This window comes from Primulina tabacum, chromosome 7 (genome assembly GCF_025594145.1).
Source record: "Primulina tabacum isolate GXHZ01 chromosome 7, ASM2559414v2, whole genome shotgun sequence".
In the NCBI taxonomy this organism is placed as follows: Eukaryota; Viridiplantae; Streptophyta; class Magnoliopsida; order Lamiales; family Gesneriaceae; genus Primulina; species Primulina tabacum.
In genome coordinates, this window is record NC_134556.1 from 33,846,883 (window position 1) to 33,862,025 (window position 15,143).

Consider the following 15,143-nt stretch of genomic DNA (forward strand, 5'->3'; position numbering starts at 1 on the left):
GGAACCAGTTAAACACACCGAAAACAAAACTTAAAGATGTACCGGGTATATCTGAAAGTCTTGAAAAGAAGAATCAATTATAAGAGAAAAGAGGCGGATGCTCTTAAATGGCTAGTCCAACATTTCCAGGAGATGAGATCACCGCAGATCTCTTATATACTCATCGTCAATAGTTTCTTAGAGAAATAAAAGAAGATGAGAAGTTAATTTCTAGATTAATAATCTAGAAAAATGACAGGTCAAGAAGGGACCACTCAACCACTATATGGTCCCCAAGCAAGCTGTAAAGGCTTATGAAGATTTGAAATCCGAGTTTCAAATCCGAAGGAAGCCCTCTATAAATAAGCAGGCAGAAGGAAGATGAAGACATCGATCAACCTCTTCATTTTTCTTCAAACTAGTTGTAATAATTTTCTTTCAAGTATATGTGTGTAGTGAGTTCAGCTACTATTAGTAGCTAAACAAGTTTCTCCTCCTCTACAGGAGGTAACTATGTATTAATAAAATGTTGGTGTTTGAATAAAGAGATCTTTGCTCTTAGCCCCTCTCATGTATTATTTTCAAAATTTTATCTTTTATTGTACATCCTAAGGTAGGAAACGAATTAGGGTTGTGCCACATACTGCTGAAGGAATCTACGTCGGTAACCATCGGTTGCGATCGTGTGGTTGGGCTGTGAGGAGCAGTCTGTAAAATACGGTGATATAACCCGGTGGTACTCCGGTCAAAGAGGTAAAAGATTTAATTTATTTTACGGAAGCATGATGGGCCATTATTCAAAAATGAAAAATCAATTAAAAGATATAAGGGTAAATTTGGAAATTTAAAAGATATGGGGAGTTGAAACAAAGTTTTAGTGGGGTAGGGAGTAAAGAGAAAGTTGAGAATGGAAATAGGGATTTTTTGACAAGTTCCCCTTATAATAATATCTAAAATATATTAATCAAATCAAATATATTATTAAGGAGTATGTCTCTTGTGAGACGGTCTCACGAATCTTTATCTGTGAGACGACTCAACCCTTCCGATATTCACAATAAAAAGTAATACTCTTAGCATAAAAAGTAATATTTTTCGTGAATGACCCAAATAAGATATTTGTCTCATAAAATACGACCCGTGAGACCGTCTCACACAAATTTTTGTCATTATTAAGTCAATGATACTTAAAATCTCACTCTTCTTGCTCTGATGCACGAGATCTTTACTATTGAGAATATCGTTAAGAAAAATAAGACAAAAGAGAAGGTGCGAAACTATTTTATTTAAATTAAAAAGCTAGTTCAATTTGCTTCTGGGCGAAGCCAGGTGAAATCTTTCATCGTTTTTCTAGCTAGTGCTAGTACGACATACACTAACTTTTGGTTTAAAAACCGTTTTAAAAAGAATTTTGTTTAAAAACTAGAATTTCTGGTTTTTTTATTTTTACTTTTGTTTCTATTTTTTTAAAAAACAAAAATATTTTTTCTAACATCTATCCAAAATGTCAAAACTCCTTCTGAAATTCATCTTTATCGCTTAGTTCGTGTTATGAGATAAATTATAGAGATAAATAATATTTTTAACAATAGAATATATAAAAATGATAATTAATATAATGTTTGATTTGATTGATTAATTTGATTAAGTTTGAGATATTTTATTATTATCGTTTTGTTGTTTTGAAAATATTAATAAAATATTTATAATATTATTTATTTATAATAGTATAGTAATTTCAATTCAATGATTTGATTGATGTGAGATAAATGATTGATGATATGATTAATTTAAGATAAATGATTGGTAGATGAATAAATAATATGATGCATCAAATGCAAAATTAAATTGAATAAAAATATTGAAAATAATATAGCGATTTAAACAGTGACGTAAAAAGCGAGCACTTAATAGTAACTTTTTAGTATCATCAATTCAAAATTGTAAAATAATTAGTTTTACTAATTATTCTTTGTCTCGTCATCTTTCTATATTTTTAATCTTATATTAATATAAGGCAAAAATTTGAGTGAGACGGTCTCACGGGTCGTATTTTGTGAGACGGATCTCTTATTTGGGTCATCCATGAAAAATTATTACTTTTATGCTAAGAGTATTACTTTTTATTGTGAATATTAATAGCGTTTACCTGTCTCACACATAAATATTCGTGAAACCTCAGAATCTACTCTTAATATAAATAAAATAAAATAAACTACGTTCTCAAACGTGCAACGGCTACAAAACAAAACAAAAGAAGTTTCAAAATTCAAATTTGAAAGGCAGCGAAGAAGAGAGGAGACGAAGAATGGAGGAGAGCAGCGTCAATTTTGTTGCATCAATGGAGCCGATGTTAGATCCAGAGTCTCAGTTTCTGGTGTCGAAGGGAGAGACTGGTCACGAGTGGGAGCTCTTCAAAGAAAATGTCCGCCCTCTGAAGAGAGGTCGCAACGTCAATTTGCTCAACCAAGCCCTAAAATTCCATTCACATTCCCATTTAAAGAAATCCTTACTTCACAATCGAAGGTATGTTGATTGAACCTTGTTTCTTCCCCTTCCTCGCCATTTTCTTCTTGATTAGTGTTCACAATTCGGCTGGTGTGATCGATTAGGAGGTTGATTGAAGCGATTGACCAGTACGAAGGCGACGATCCACTTCAGCCATGGATCGAGTGAGTATCTTTATTCTATTAATGTTGGTTTCTGGACTAGCTTTTCTGATGAATTTTTGGTCATTTGAGTCCTCGTTCCCCGTTGGTCGGACACGGACGAGGCCCTTAAAGAGGAATTTAGCTAACTAGTTGCACGTTTTATTGGGATGTTAGAATATTTATTTCTGATTTCATCTCTGAGAAGTGGTTGGTGAGGGATTTAATAGACTGACTGAAGCTTCTATTGTCGTGGAATTGGAATGTCTGATACCCTGATTAGCTTGTCCTTAGTCCTGTATTAGTAATCAGATGGCTGAACCGCTGAATTGATTCCATTAGTGAATTATGTTATACCCAACAAATGACAAAAAAAAATCTTTATTTTTTTCTAGCTTCTCTTTAATAAGATGGTGGGCAAACTTTTGAGGAATTTTTTCACAATGGAAAGCAGGACTTGCGTTATCTTATTTGAAGAAGCGTGCAATAGTCCTTAGGTAAAGCAAAATTTGTGTTACTGTTAGTTAAAGTGAAAAGGTTTGATGCAATAAATTAAATGAATGCTGTGGATTAATCATGTAGGCAATATCATGTGCTCTTGTTGTTGATGCGTATTAGATTTTTGATTCATGCCATGGAAGTTAGGTCAAAGTTGTGCTACTCCCAACTGAAAAGAAACAATGTCACTGTGAAGAAATTTCCTTTTCCTTCTATTTTGGTAACCAAGTTAATTTTAAGTGATCCCTTTAAAGGTGCATCAAATGGGTTCAAGAGGCTTTCCCTCCGGGTGGTGACTATTCAGGACTTGTTGTGATTTATGAGCAATGCGTTCGCACTTTTTGGCATGAACATCGGTATAAGGACGATCTTAGATACCTGAAAGTTTGGTTGGAATATGTGAGTTTCTTCATCTTTGCTTCCATTCGCCGTTAACTATTTGACTTTACTTATTATGAATTGTTAGAATTGTTTGTTTCATATCCACTTGTTAGTGCCATCATAATCTATCCATGGCATCAAGCTCGTTGAAGATTTTAGGAAGCGTAATTTCTGCTTCCAACATCATCAAATGTCAAAAAATATATATGCATGATTTTGAAGTGTGTACCTAACTGAAATTTGAACGCAATTTAGTATTTTTCACATCCTGGAAATTGGAATGCCTTTGAGTTAATGAAATTGCTTGGAATTAGATTTAAATGTTGTCTAATTGTTGTTGACATAAATTTTTTAGATAAGTATAATCAATGTAATGAGTAGATTACTAAAGTATTTTTAATTTCTCGAGATTTATGTACGGTGAATAAGAAATCAATATTTATAGTGTAGTGCTTAAAATAGGAAAGTGTTGATTTAATTAGAGATTTAGACAAATTTTGTCACCGTAGGTCCTGAGCTCGCTCAGCACCACTGGAGTGTCAGAGAAAGCGGTCTGATGTTGGTACAAGTTAGGCTGCTGTTTCTTACCTCCAATCCTATTATGCCATGTGTCAATCGCATGTGACAAGGTGCTTGTAACATAACCAGTAGGCACAATTACAATTCACCAAAAGCCACTGAGCAGTACATTTCAGATGGCAGCCAAGTTACATCTGTTAATTTTGTTGGTTCATAAACATTTTGTGTTGTGAAATACTACTGAGTGAACTAACGAACTAGGGATTCATTTACTTACACACTTACAACTGTAGAGTTTAGAGTTATAGCAGTGGAACATTTACAATGTTTGGTAACTATAGGTGCAATTGCTTCAAACTTCCAGACTCTAGTATTCTCGTGTGTCATTTGTCGATTTAATGGTACTGACTAATGTGTAATTGTGTATCATGAATATGAAACTAACTTGTGCTAGCAAACACAATTCTGTATCACTTGAATGAACTCTTGTTCAAGTAGGTGGAGCATGCCATGCTAACGCCTCCAATTTTTTTTGTTTGTTTTTTTGTGAATTTATCACTTGGTGCATGGATATGAATGATAGTTACTGTACTACTCAAATGGTAAAGCAGGCTGAAAATTGTGTAGATGCTGAAGTCATATACAACTTTTTAGAGGCAAACAAAATTGGACAGACACACGCACAATTCTACATATCATACGGTTTGCTCATGGAACACAAGCATAAAACTAAAACTGCGAATGACATCTACAATCGTGGGATATCAATGTAAGTTCTTTTTTGGAGTCTATCAGTGCTTTTATTATAAGTAAATATAAATACTTAAACATTCCTTAGCAGACGTTTGGAGGAAGAATCTTTTTGTGCTTTCTCTTCTTAAAACTTCTTGTTTGTTTTGCAACTAGATAAAAGCTTCGATAGGTTTTGTGGCAGGTCATTTTTATAATTATCATGAATATAAAGATGATAATGTAAGGTATGCAACATAGTTCATGATGTATTTGTCAATAAAGGTAATATGTATGGAGACATGATCATCTGTCATAAATAAGGTATATGTGGATAAAGGAATTTGATTGTTTAATAATTTCTCAGCATTTTCTCACTGATAATGTAATGTAAGTCATGCAGTTATAGTTTTGTTGATATTTTATGGATAGTCCTTCTGAGTGAATTCATTTTCCTTTTGGATTCTCAATTTACAAACTGCCAGATAGTGAGTTTGAGAAATACCCCCTACTCGAGTTCATTTATTTTGATATTTTAACATTGATAGTGTGATTTTTCTCTTGGTATTTGACATTTTGATTCAAGTCATTTGGTTAGCTGTAGACTTTTTCTGAATGTCGGAAAAATTGGCACAATCATCCAGTAACTGTAATTAATAGTTTCTGGTCAAGATGACTAGCTACAGAAACAGAAAAGCCATACTGACTAGTTTTAACGGAGAGAAGATATGTAATAAATATTTTTCATTACCATGGTTTGGTAGAAACATGGTAATATTGTAGTGTTTATAAGAATTGAATAATGGGCATTTCAGCAATGAGGAGACTAGTTAAGCTACAAAAATAAAAGGCTATTACTGGAAATTGAAGAATAATTATACGACTGAGTGGCTAGACCAATGTGACTGGAATGCCCCGAGAGATGGAGCTCCTTGAAGAGAGTCTTATTGTCCTCACGTAATAGAAATTCAGGTAGATAGTTATTTTTAAGAGAATCTGCTACTTGGTCGATGGAAACAACAAAAGTATCCCAAAGATTAGCCTCTTCCCTACGAATAATTGAATGCCTTGTTTGTCGCAAATTATAAGTTACTATAGTTTAACACTACATAATATTCTTATAAACAAACTTCTAGTTGAAGACAATTTATCATATTCCTGTTACAATTTCACTCCCTTTAAATCGATGCTCAGTTCAAGTATGTGATACATTTAAAATGACTCATTATGTGTATGGATAAGAGTTGGGTCAGCTCCTACAATCACTTTTTTCCAAGTCCAAAATGATGTTTTTTTATGTAGTTATAGTTGTTAACAATTATGGTAATACTCCATTGTTTTTCATTCTGGCTACTAGGAATGCTCAACCTGTTGAAAAATTGAAGGCAGCCTACAAGAAATTTCTCTCTCGTTCGATGAGACATATGAAAACTAAAGAAGTATGCAAGTCCTTGCCTTTCTTTGTTGTCTGCTTTACTTGGTGCATTTGACAACACAATTCCAATTAATAGGAGGATGCAATGGGAGACAACTTACCAGGCTCGGAGTTTTGGAACTGTGTTGGCTAAAGAAGGAAGTAAGACATTTATCTTTCTGACTAGTATAATTTGGGACAGCTTGTTCGGTCTTTCTTGCTTATGTTTTCTTGTGACAGCAGGAAACCAATCTTCAGAGAGTTCTGATCTTTTCAGAAAAAAATTGAAGGTTGACAGGTTTGTACTGAATTTCCATCCTCGAAGGTTTTCATACCAATTTCGATATAGATGCCCAACGACTGCAAGTTAAGTGTGAAAAGAGGATAGCATTAGCAGCGCAGCATAATCACTTTAGACTTCCCCATCCCTTCTCTATGAACTTATGATTTTTTCAAACTGGCGTGGAAATGAAGGGCTTAAATTATTCATGAAGAGAAATAAAGCCATTGTTCTAATGACATTCAGATTCCCAGAACCCTCCTGTATAAAAACAAATTAATATTAATGACACTTGCACAAAATAAAATTTCTTTTGCGGTTGCTGAGAAGCCCTGCCTTTGTGTTTCAAGCTATCGATTCTTCAAAATTTGATGAAACTAGAACATGTTGATGCTAGCTTATTATTGTTACAATTTTCGTTTAAAGGGCTCATGGAAACACGCTATCAATTTACAAAGACAACAGCAGTGGTCCAACATCGGGTCATCAGGTTGAGATGTCACATTTAGACATGAAGCAATGGCACTCGCTTGGTCCTCTAGCAGAAAGAAACAAAGAGAACAATGCAATTCCTTCTAAGTGGACATCGAATAAGGTTAATAATGATTTGTGTCTGCTTCATGTATCATGTTATATAATATCTGTATTTAAATATATCAAGTGATATTCTACAGATTCCTCAGAAACCTGGTCAAAGAACGGGAAGACCAGCTCCAGGCCCATGCATTGAGATATTTGTGGATGAGGAATGCTTAGAGTAAGACCCAGATATAAAACCTGTGACATACTTTACAAGCACTTAAATAAATCCTTGATCATGAAAATGAAAAAATTAGTCAGTTGCAGTCACGAGTTATAAAATATTTAGTCCTTGTTCTCGTAGTCTAATCCTTAAAATGATGGTATAGGTTCTTTATTCATTAGTCTCATGTTTACTGACCCATGAAGTGAACCATCTCTTGCAGACAAAATAAAGCAGACAATGAGAGCGAAAAGTCTTCAGTTCTGCATCTCCGGCCCGGAGATGGTAAAGATCTTAAGAAGTAAGGAGAAGCATGCACTATAACTTTGAATTTGTTATCGCATATTCAAAGACGTGCGAATTTTTCAAAAAAAAAAAGCTGTCAAGTTTCACCCCCTAAATTCCATGTTCATCCTTATACGTGTTTTCATACTCATGCACCCACTCCTTTGTATGTGTTGTATGCTGACTTTTTTGTGTTCTTCTGTTTCAGGGAAACAGAACTTTTGAGGGAGAATCCATTACGCAATTTCCCTCCAAGTTCTCTTCCGCGATGAGCATTAGCAGTTCATCCATGTATTGTGTTTCTTGTAATTTTATGAGAGCAGCTTACCACTCTAAAGCTTGCTTTGATCTGTATTGTAATTTCACCTGTTGTTTCTAGGGAGAAAAGCTTTTACATTTTCTTTTTTTCGTTGTATCGAGTGAAACATAAATACTTAACTTTCTCGGTTTGTTTTCCATACAATCATGAATTTATTTGATCTCGAATTCGGCTCGTTAATGTGTGTGTTTTGATTTTGATTCTCAAGCTCTAAAAGTTTGAATCTTGATTGAAGCTTATTTAATAAAATTTATCATGTTTAAGCTCGTGCTTAAATTCGATGAGTTAGATATAAATCAAGTAGCACGCGAGCAGAAAATATATTGACATTATTATCAAAATAATAAATTGTATTAATTATAGTTTATATGGACGATTAATTATCTCTTGATAGTTGTATTATTTTATTTTCACTAAATATTTTATGTTCTAAAACAATATGATATTTTAAAATTTAATTAAAATGTTTGAAAACAATGTTAGATGCATTGTAAATTATTTATTTATATATCATAAACTTCTTTCAATAAAAGAGTTGATTAAGACATACGTAAAATAAAACCAACAATATAATAATAAAGATTATTTATATAAACCGAGTCCGTTCAATTACCACTTGTATGTTTTTCCTTTTTATCACATATGGGATCACCACTTAAAAGATAGATAAAAACAAGCAATACATACTTTTATTTTGTTAGGTTCAAATCACACGTGCAAAATATTTAGTTGGTTATGTTAGTATAAACAAGTGCATCGACACACTCGTTTGTGCACTTGTATAATATTTTTTACAATCAATTTGATTTTATATTTAAATGAGAATCAAAATATGATTATAAAAATAGGAATAAGTTTCTTGTGAGACGGTCTCACGAATTTAATCTGTGAGACCAACCTTACCGATATTCACAATAAAAAATAATATTGTTAGCATATAAAGTAATACTTTTTCATGGATGATCCAAATAAGATATCTGTATCACAAAATACGATCCGTGAGACCGTCTCATACAAGGATTTTGCTTAAAAATAGTGAGAGATCACACTTTAATTTTGATATATAAATTAAAAATATAAATAGAAAAAAAGGAGAAAAAAGACCCAGTAAATGAACATGCAACTTGATGCTTAAAAAATAAAAAGTTTATCTATTGAGTTATATGCGACTTATATTAAATTTTAACATTTTATTGATATATATTGAATCAACTCAAGCTTAATAAGATAGTATAAATTGTACATGAAAAAAACCATTCGATGTAATTTCAGAAAAAATAGCAAACTTTATATTTGTAGCTTTTAGTATTTAAAAATTAAAATGAAAATAATAGAATTGATTTTGAAAATAAAAAAATACTTAAATATAAATAATAATAACAATAATAATAATAATAAATGGTAATACAGCGTAGTATTAACCCTAAAGTAAACCCACCCCATCATGTGAATACTGAATGCTGATTGGTTGAGTGATGTTGTTTAGAGGAGAGATAATTATCATATACAATACGGAGCATGTGGTCCAATCTATCAAGATCTACGGGACCAGATCAATCCCCCGTCTTAAGAGGGAAGCAAGTAGAAGCGACCGTGAAATTGCCCAAACGCGCCTTTCCGTCTATAAAACGCACCCCCCTAAATTCGATTCATGTTCAAATTCATCGATTTTGGGTAATTTTTCTTCCCTTCTGGCTCAGCGGCTATGATCGAGACTGGAGTTACCGATAATGAGCTAATTGGTTGGGAAAATTTGTTGGATAACGTCCCAGATGAGTTGGGTTTCGATTTGTTTGATGACCAAGGCGCCGCCACCGCCTCAGGTGCAGATAGTATGGATTCTTGTTTGTCGATCGAGGACATCGAGCAATACCTTATGAATGACGAGTCCAATTCCGATAAACCAGTGGAAGAACGCCACGATGCTTTGACGAATGATTTTTTCTCGGACTTGTTTTTGGATTCGCCGCATGGGTCCTGGTTTGTGTCGGAGAATCTCTCTAAGGATTCGTCCTCCAGCCCTGACTCGGTGGTGGCGGAAGAAGAGAGAGAGGACAGCTCCGGTGAGAAAAACAATTTGTTAGCCAGCCCTGACTCGGTGGTGGTTGAGGCGCGAGAAGAAGAGAGAGAGGAGGATAGCTACCATGAGAAAAATTATACGCAGATCAACGAGGATAAAGGTGGTGATGACGGAGAAACTGACGACCACGTTGACAAAAAACGCAAAAGGTATTACTTTTCTCTATTGGGCTGAATTGTTTGTATCTCCTTCTTTTCTGATTTAGATTTTTTAAAAAAATATCATTGCGTGTATTGTTGCTTGATTAATGAACAGTGTGATTATTGTTATTTTTATCTGTACAAACATCGACGTAGGTTCCGTAATTATGAATGAAACGGATTCATGCTTGTATTCTCCGTGTTTTTCGGCTTCTGCTAGCCTTTCTCGTGAAAGTGCTATTGTTTTTCGAGCTCCATCACTCTGTATATTGGAGTGTAACTTGTTGTATTGAAATCCCTGAACTTGGTGTATGTGAATTGTAGGCTAATCAGGAACCGAGATGCGGCTGTGAGATCACGGGAAAGGAAGAAGATGTACCTGAAGGATCTTGAATTGAAGAGTAAGTACTGTGAAGCAGAATGTAAGAGGCTTGGGACTTTGCTCCAATGCTGTCTTGCTGAGAATCAAGCATTACGGCTTTCCTTGCACAATAGTAAGGCATATGATGCTTCCAGGAACAAGCAGGAGTCTGCTGTGCTCTTGTTGGGTGAGGACTTTGAATTCCCACTCTATGATTCTCCTATTTATATTTGATACTGATAGAGCACACTAGTTTCTGGTGATGTCATGCTCTGGTTTTATGTGCTCCATTAATTATCTGTTAATTTATTAATTATTTTGCTGTTTGTCTTGCTCTTTGCCTGAATCGGGAATAAATTTTATTTACTCTCCTCTTTCTTTAAAATGTGACTCTTTACTCCGATTCCTAGAGAACTACTAGAATTGTATCATATTTGCTTACCAGAACAAGCCCATTCTGTAATATCAATGCATTTGATTCGTAGTTTGATCGTATAATAAACCATAGTTATATGTTGAACTCTTTCTTGCCAGGTGTGGTTGCACTGCCCATTTCCCTCGACCATCAGTTCACTTTTTGCAAATTTATGTTTTCATCCTGTTTATTGGATCATGGGTTTTTATGATCTGATAATTTGTCTGCTCATATCACTCCTTTGTTAAATTTCATGTCTGTATTTATCCACCCTCTTATCATGGTAGTTATGTTTAATTCTCAACGGTGAATTCTGCAGAATCCCTGCTGTTGGGTTCCCTGCTTGGTTACCTGGGCATCATATACCTTCTAGTTCTGGACAGCCAGTTCCTGACAAATCTGGAAGTGGCTCTTCGCGAAGAAGTGGACGACGAAGAGTGGGAAAGCATCGTGACAAGAAAATTGGTGATGGAGCCGTGTAAAATCCAACTGTTTGATTTATTTATGATGAGCAAAAGATGCAAAGCTTCAAGACCAAGGATGCGGTTAAGGATCATAGAATCCAGCAGTTGCCTTCTATCCAAGACTCCTAGAATTCCTGTTTTTTCACTAGTTAGTTAACCACCGCCTCTCCCTCGCTATTCCCACGTTTTTCTTCTTAGCTGTAGATAGAAACTTGACAAATAACTGTTTCTTGTGTGGGTACGTCAGGAAACATGTTTTTGACCCGTGTTTTTCAGTAGTATGCTCCCTTTTGGTTTTTAAATATGCTTTAGTGATTCGAACCCATGTTTCACTTTTTATCCTCTTGGTTAAATGCTGGTGTTTATCTTTAGTTGACACAGTCCGAACTAGTGGTTTTTCTGCCCTTGAGAATGCTCTCAAACATCGGATGCATTATGCACATGTCCATCTTTTGATTATTTATTGAAGTTTGATGCATGCTGCCTTCACCCAAATGTGCCAATCGAGACCGAGCAACATTTCATTCCATTTGTTGAACAGTGCAAGTTAGTTCAGTTTAGTTGAAGTATGATGAATTCCTCAGACGTTTAAAATTGTTATAAGGGTAACCTTGAAGGGGTTCCCATATTTTGATCATCTGGAGAATACATGACAAGGTCATCAACTAATGGTCCTTCCGCTGGTGCGGACCGTGGCCAATAGTCTGATTAGTATGCCTCGTAGATTTATATATGTACGATAGATCACTCGATCTATGTATGTATTCAAATAATGTTTTTGACTTTTTTGTGAGTCAAATCGAAGTTCTATCTTACAACTTTATCCATGAGATGATGTAATAGGAGTTTTTATGTAGTCTGAATGCCGACATCAACAGTTTCCTAAAGAATCAGGAGGAATGGAGAATGCATATGTGCAACTTTAATTTAAGATTAAACCCTTTTTTTTTTTACTCTTGTTCCAAGTGAAGGGCCAGGACCTGGTGGCTCCAATAAAGGGCAACGGGCGTTGATATTTTTGAACATTTATGCCTAGATTTGTGAAAAATTAGGTTTAAATGCTTTAACCTTCTCCTTCTCTCTGTCTTGTTAGCGAGGACAAATTTCAATTTTCAATATCAATGAGCAAATGTCAAATATTATAGACCAACTATAATATATAAACAAATATTAATATGCACAAAATTATTAAATCAAAACATTTAACAATATAATATATATGGAAATGTCATTACAAATTTATCCTTAAAAAAGATATAAATTCAGATAATGAGTTACACTTGACTCAAAAGAAACCTCAAAATTAGCACACTAATATCTCCTATAAAATAATAAATAGATTTTTAATAAAGGAAATAAAATTCATTTACATTTAATCAAAACTGTATAATAATAAAAAATCGTTGTAAATAAAAATTGATTTGGTTTGGATATTAAAATGTATCTTTCCAACATGAGATGGCTCTTCGTCCACATTAATGTTCAAAGTAAAAAAATCAATATTTTGACTTAGTGGAGTGGATTACATTAATAATAATTCCTTATCCATTTGGTATTTATTACAAGATTTTTTTTATAAAAAAAAAAATCTTGTGTGTGTGCTTCAATTTTCGCAGTCAAACCTTCAATTTTATTTAAAAACTAATATTCGATGCAAGCGTCGTGTTAGTACATTTCATTTTTTGTAATTAAAATACAAATGTGACGTTTTTGTAAATAAATATCCACCAAATGAAAAAAATTAAAATGAAAAGAAAATGTAATATTTTTGTAAATAAATAGTTTGTAAGGTCCATGGATCTACTCCTTTCGAGTCCCAAAAGGACAAGCCCACGAACCTTATGATCGTCAAAAAATGAAAAAAAAAAAGAAAAGAAAAGAAAGAAATAAGTGGTCATATTTTGTAATTAAACAGTATATAAATCCACCGAAAAAATAAAGATGAACTTCTAATAATATTTATTTCGTATCGTTTAATGCAAAAAAGAAAAGAAAGCCAACCGTGCGATCGATACGACTTCTTATGTAAATTTGTACAAGTATCTGACTGATAGTAAATTAAACAATGAAAATAATAATCGTCAAAAATGAAAAAAAATAAAAATATTCCTCTACCGATGTTGTGTGGTCCATTTGCGGAACTTAGAATCGACATATTTTCATTCTCAAAAAGAAAAAGAATGAAAATATTTTGTTTTTTTTACAAAAGATATTGTGCTTTTCTAAGCATATAATAAAATTATTTATTTATTTATTTATTTTAATTTAATTTTCTAATTTTTTTAAATTGTAAAAGTCAATGTATGATATTTAATTTACTGCAGCTAATTTTCTTTCCCATATTTCATAAATTGATTCGGTGACCATAGAATATTTGGAAACTTTAGTAAACATATATATAATCTTATCAAGAATTTGGCATATTCTGTTGGAATGATCCCATTTCATCTCTTCTATTTTGTTAGTATGTGTGCGTGACATGTGTGTGTATATATATATATATATGATATATCTCTTTATTTATTTATTTATTTATTATATTATATTATAATAGTTTAGCTTCTTAGAATAACAATTTGTTTGGAGTCATATATAATTTTGAACAAACCTAAACATTTTACTAAAATGTATTTGATTAATTGCATGAACAAATACTATTTTCATTTTAGGTATGAACCAAGTCGATCGTCTAACTGGATATAAACCCTGTGAGACCGTTTTCTTGGAGACATACTCACCTCATTGGTTATTATATATAATATATGAGTCATAACATAGACAAAATAGTGGCTTGGTGTAATTTTTAGAATCTCGCAAATATTCATCTTTTTTCAACTTCCTTATTTTTCATGAAATATTAAATTTATGTAAAAAAAATCTAAAAAATATTCAAATTTTCATTTCAAATTTTTTAACAATAACTTATTAACAGAATTAACTTGACATACACGCAAAGCATATACACCGAGTTAGCCTACATATGTACGTATGTAGCAGCAAAGACACGAGTGCCACCTTTTTTTATGCCAAAACGTGAAATCCAGGTGACAAGATTTAACTACCTAAACGTTATTATAATATCTTCACAGCACGAGGAAAAACACGTAAAGTATGGTAAAACTGATTTGCTCGTGATCTTGAATATGCTATTAATTGTAAGACTGAGTGCTTACCGTTTTATCGAAAACTATAACCGGTGATAACAACGCATCTAAAATCTTTTAAACCACACAATATCACAAATGTTATATTTTGATTGATCTACCCAACACAGACAATCATATAATTTAATTTACAGAATAGTAGTAATTTAGCCTCAATATTTAAACGACCAAAACAATTTTTTATAAGGTATAGATATACACATGGCATTAAGAGTAACAAGATACATCACCAATAGATTCCTCTCCCAAAATCTAATTGATAGGTAGACATGGTAATATCCATATGATTACTAATAACATATTACTATATCTTGTGATTTATTATAATAATAGAATAACACCCTTACACGCTCTTATAAAATTATAGGCAAAAACTTGTATGAGCCGGTCTCACAGGTCGTATTTGTGAGACATATCTCTTATTTAGGTCATCTATGAAAAAATATTACTTTTTATGCTAAGAGTATTACTTTTTATTGTGAATATCGGTAGGGTTGACCGATCTCACAGATTAAGATCCGTGAGACGGTCTCATATGAGACCCAGTCAAAATTATATCGGTAAGATGTGTTGATTTAGTTAATATTATGAAAACATAATTTTGACATAATATTTTTATAAGTTGAGTCGGATAAATATCTTATAAAATAAAAACATTGTGTGTAATAATAAATGTTAATAATAAATATATTGCGTATTAAGCATCGATTAAATCAAATATATAT

The 15,143-nt window shown here is 33.0% G+C and overlaps 2 protein-coding genes across 2 annotated transcripts; both read left to right on the forward strand.

Moving 5' to 3' along the window:
- Positions 1 to 2,207: 2,207 nt before the first annotated feature.
- Positions 2,208 to 7,790, forward strand: LOC142551365 (mitotic spindle checkpoint protein BUBR1). The gene is given in 12 exon segments (XM_075660564.1): positions 2,208 to 2,505; positions 2,592 to 2,651; positions 3,380 to 3,524; positions 4,637 to 4,794; positions 6,112 to 6,193; positions 6,266 to 6,292; positions 6,294 to 6,330; positions 6,409 to 6,466; positions 6,875 to 7,043; positions 7,123 to 7,205; positions 7,414 to 7,491; positions 7,684 to 7,790. Coding segments are annotated over 12 exon segments (1,179 nt in total). The 5' UTR covers positions 2,208 to 2,287; the 3' UTR covers positions 7,748 to 7,790.
- A 1,609-nt stretch (positions 7,791 to 9,399) lies between these two features.
- LOC142551366 (uncharacterized) lies at positions 9,400 to 11,743 on the forward strand. The gene is made up of 3 exons (XM_075660565.1): positions 9,400 to 10,023; positions 10,339 to 10,562; positions 11,110 to 11,743. The coding sequence occupies exons 1-3, from the start codon at positions 9,500 to 9,502 to the stop codon at positions 11,409 to 11,411; spliced, it is 1,050 nt and encodes a 349-aa protein (XP_075516680.1). The 5' UTR covers positions 9,400 to 9,499; the 3' UTR covers positions 11,412 to 11,743.
- Positions 11,744 to 15,143: the final 3,400 nt, after the last annotated feature.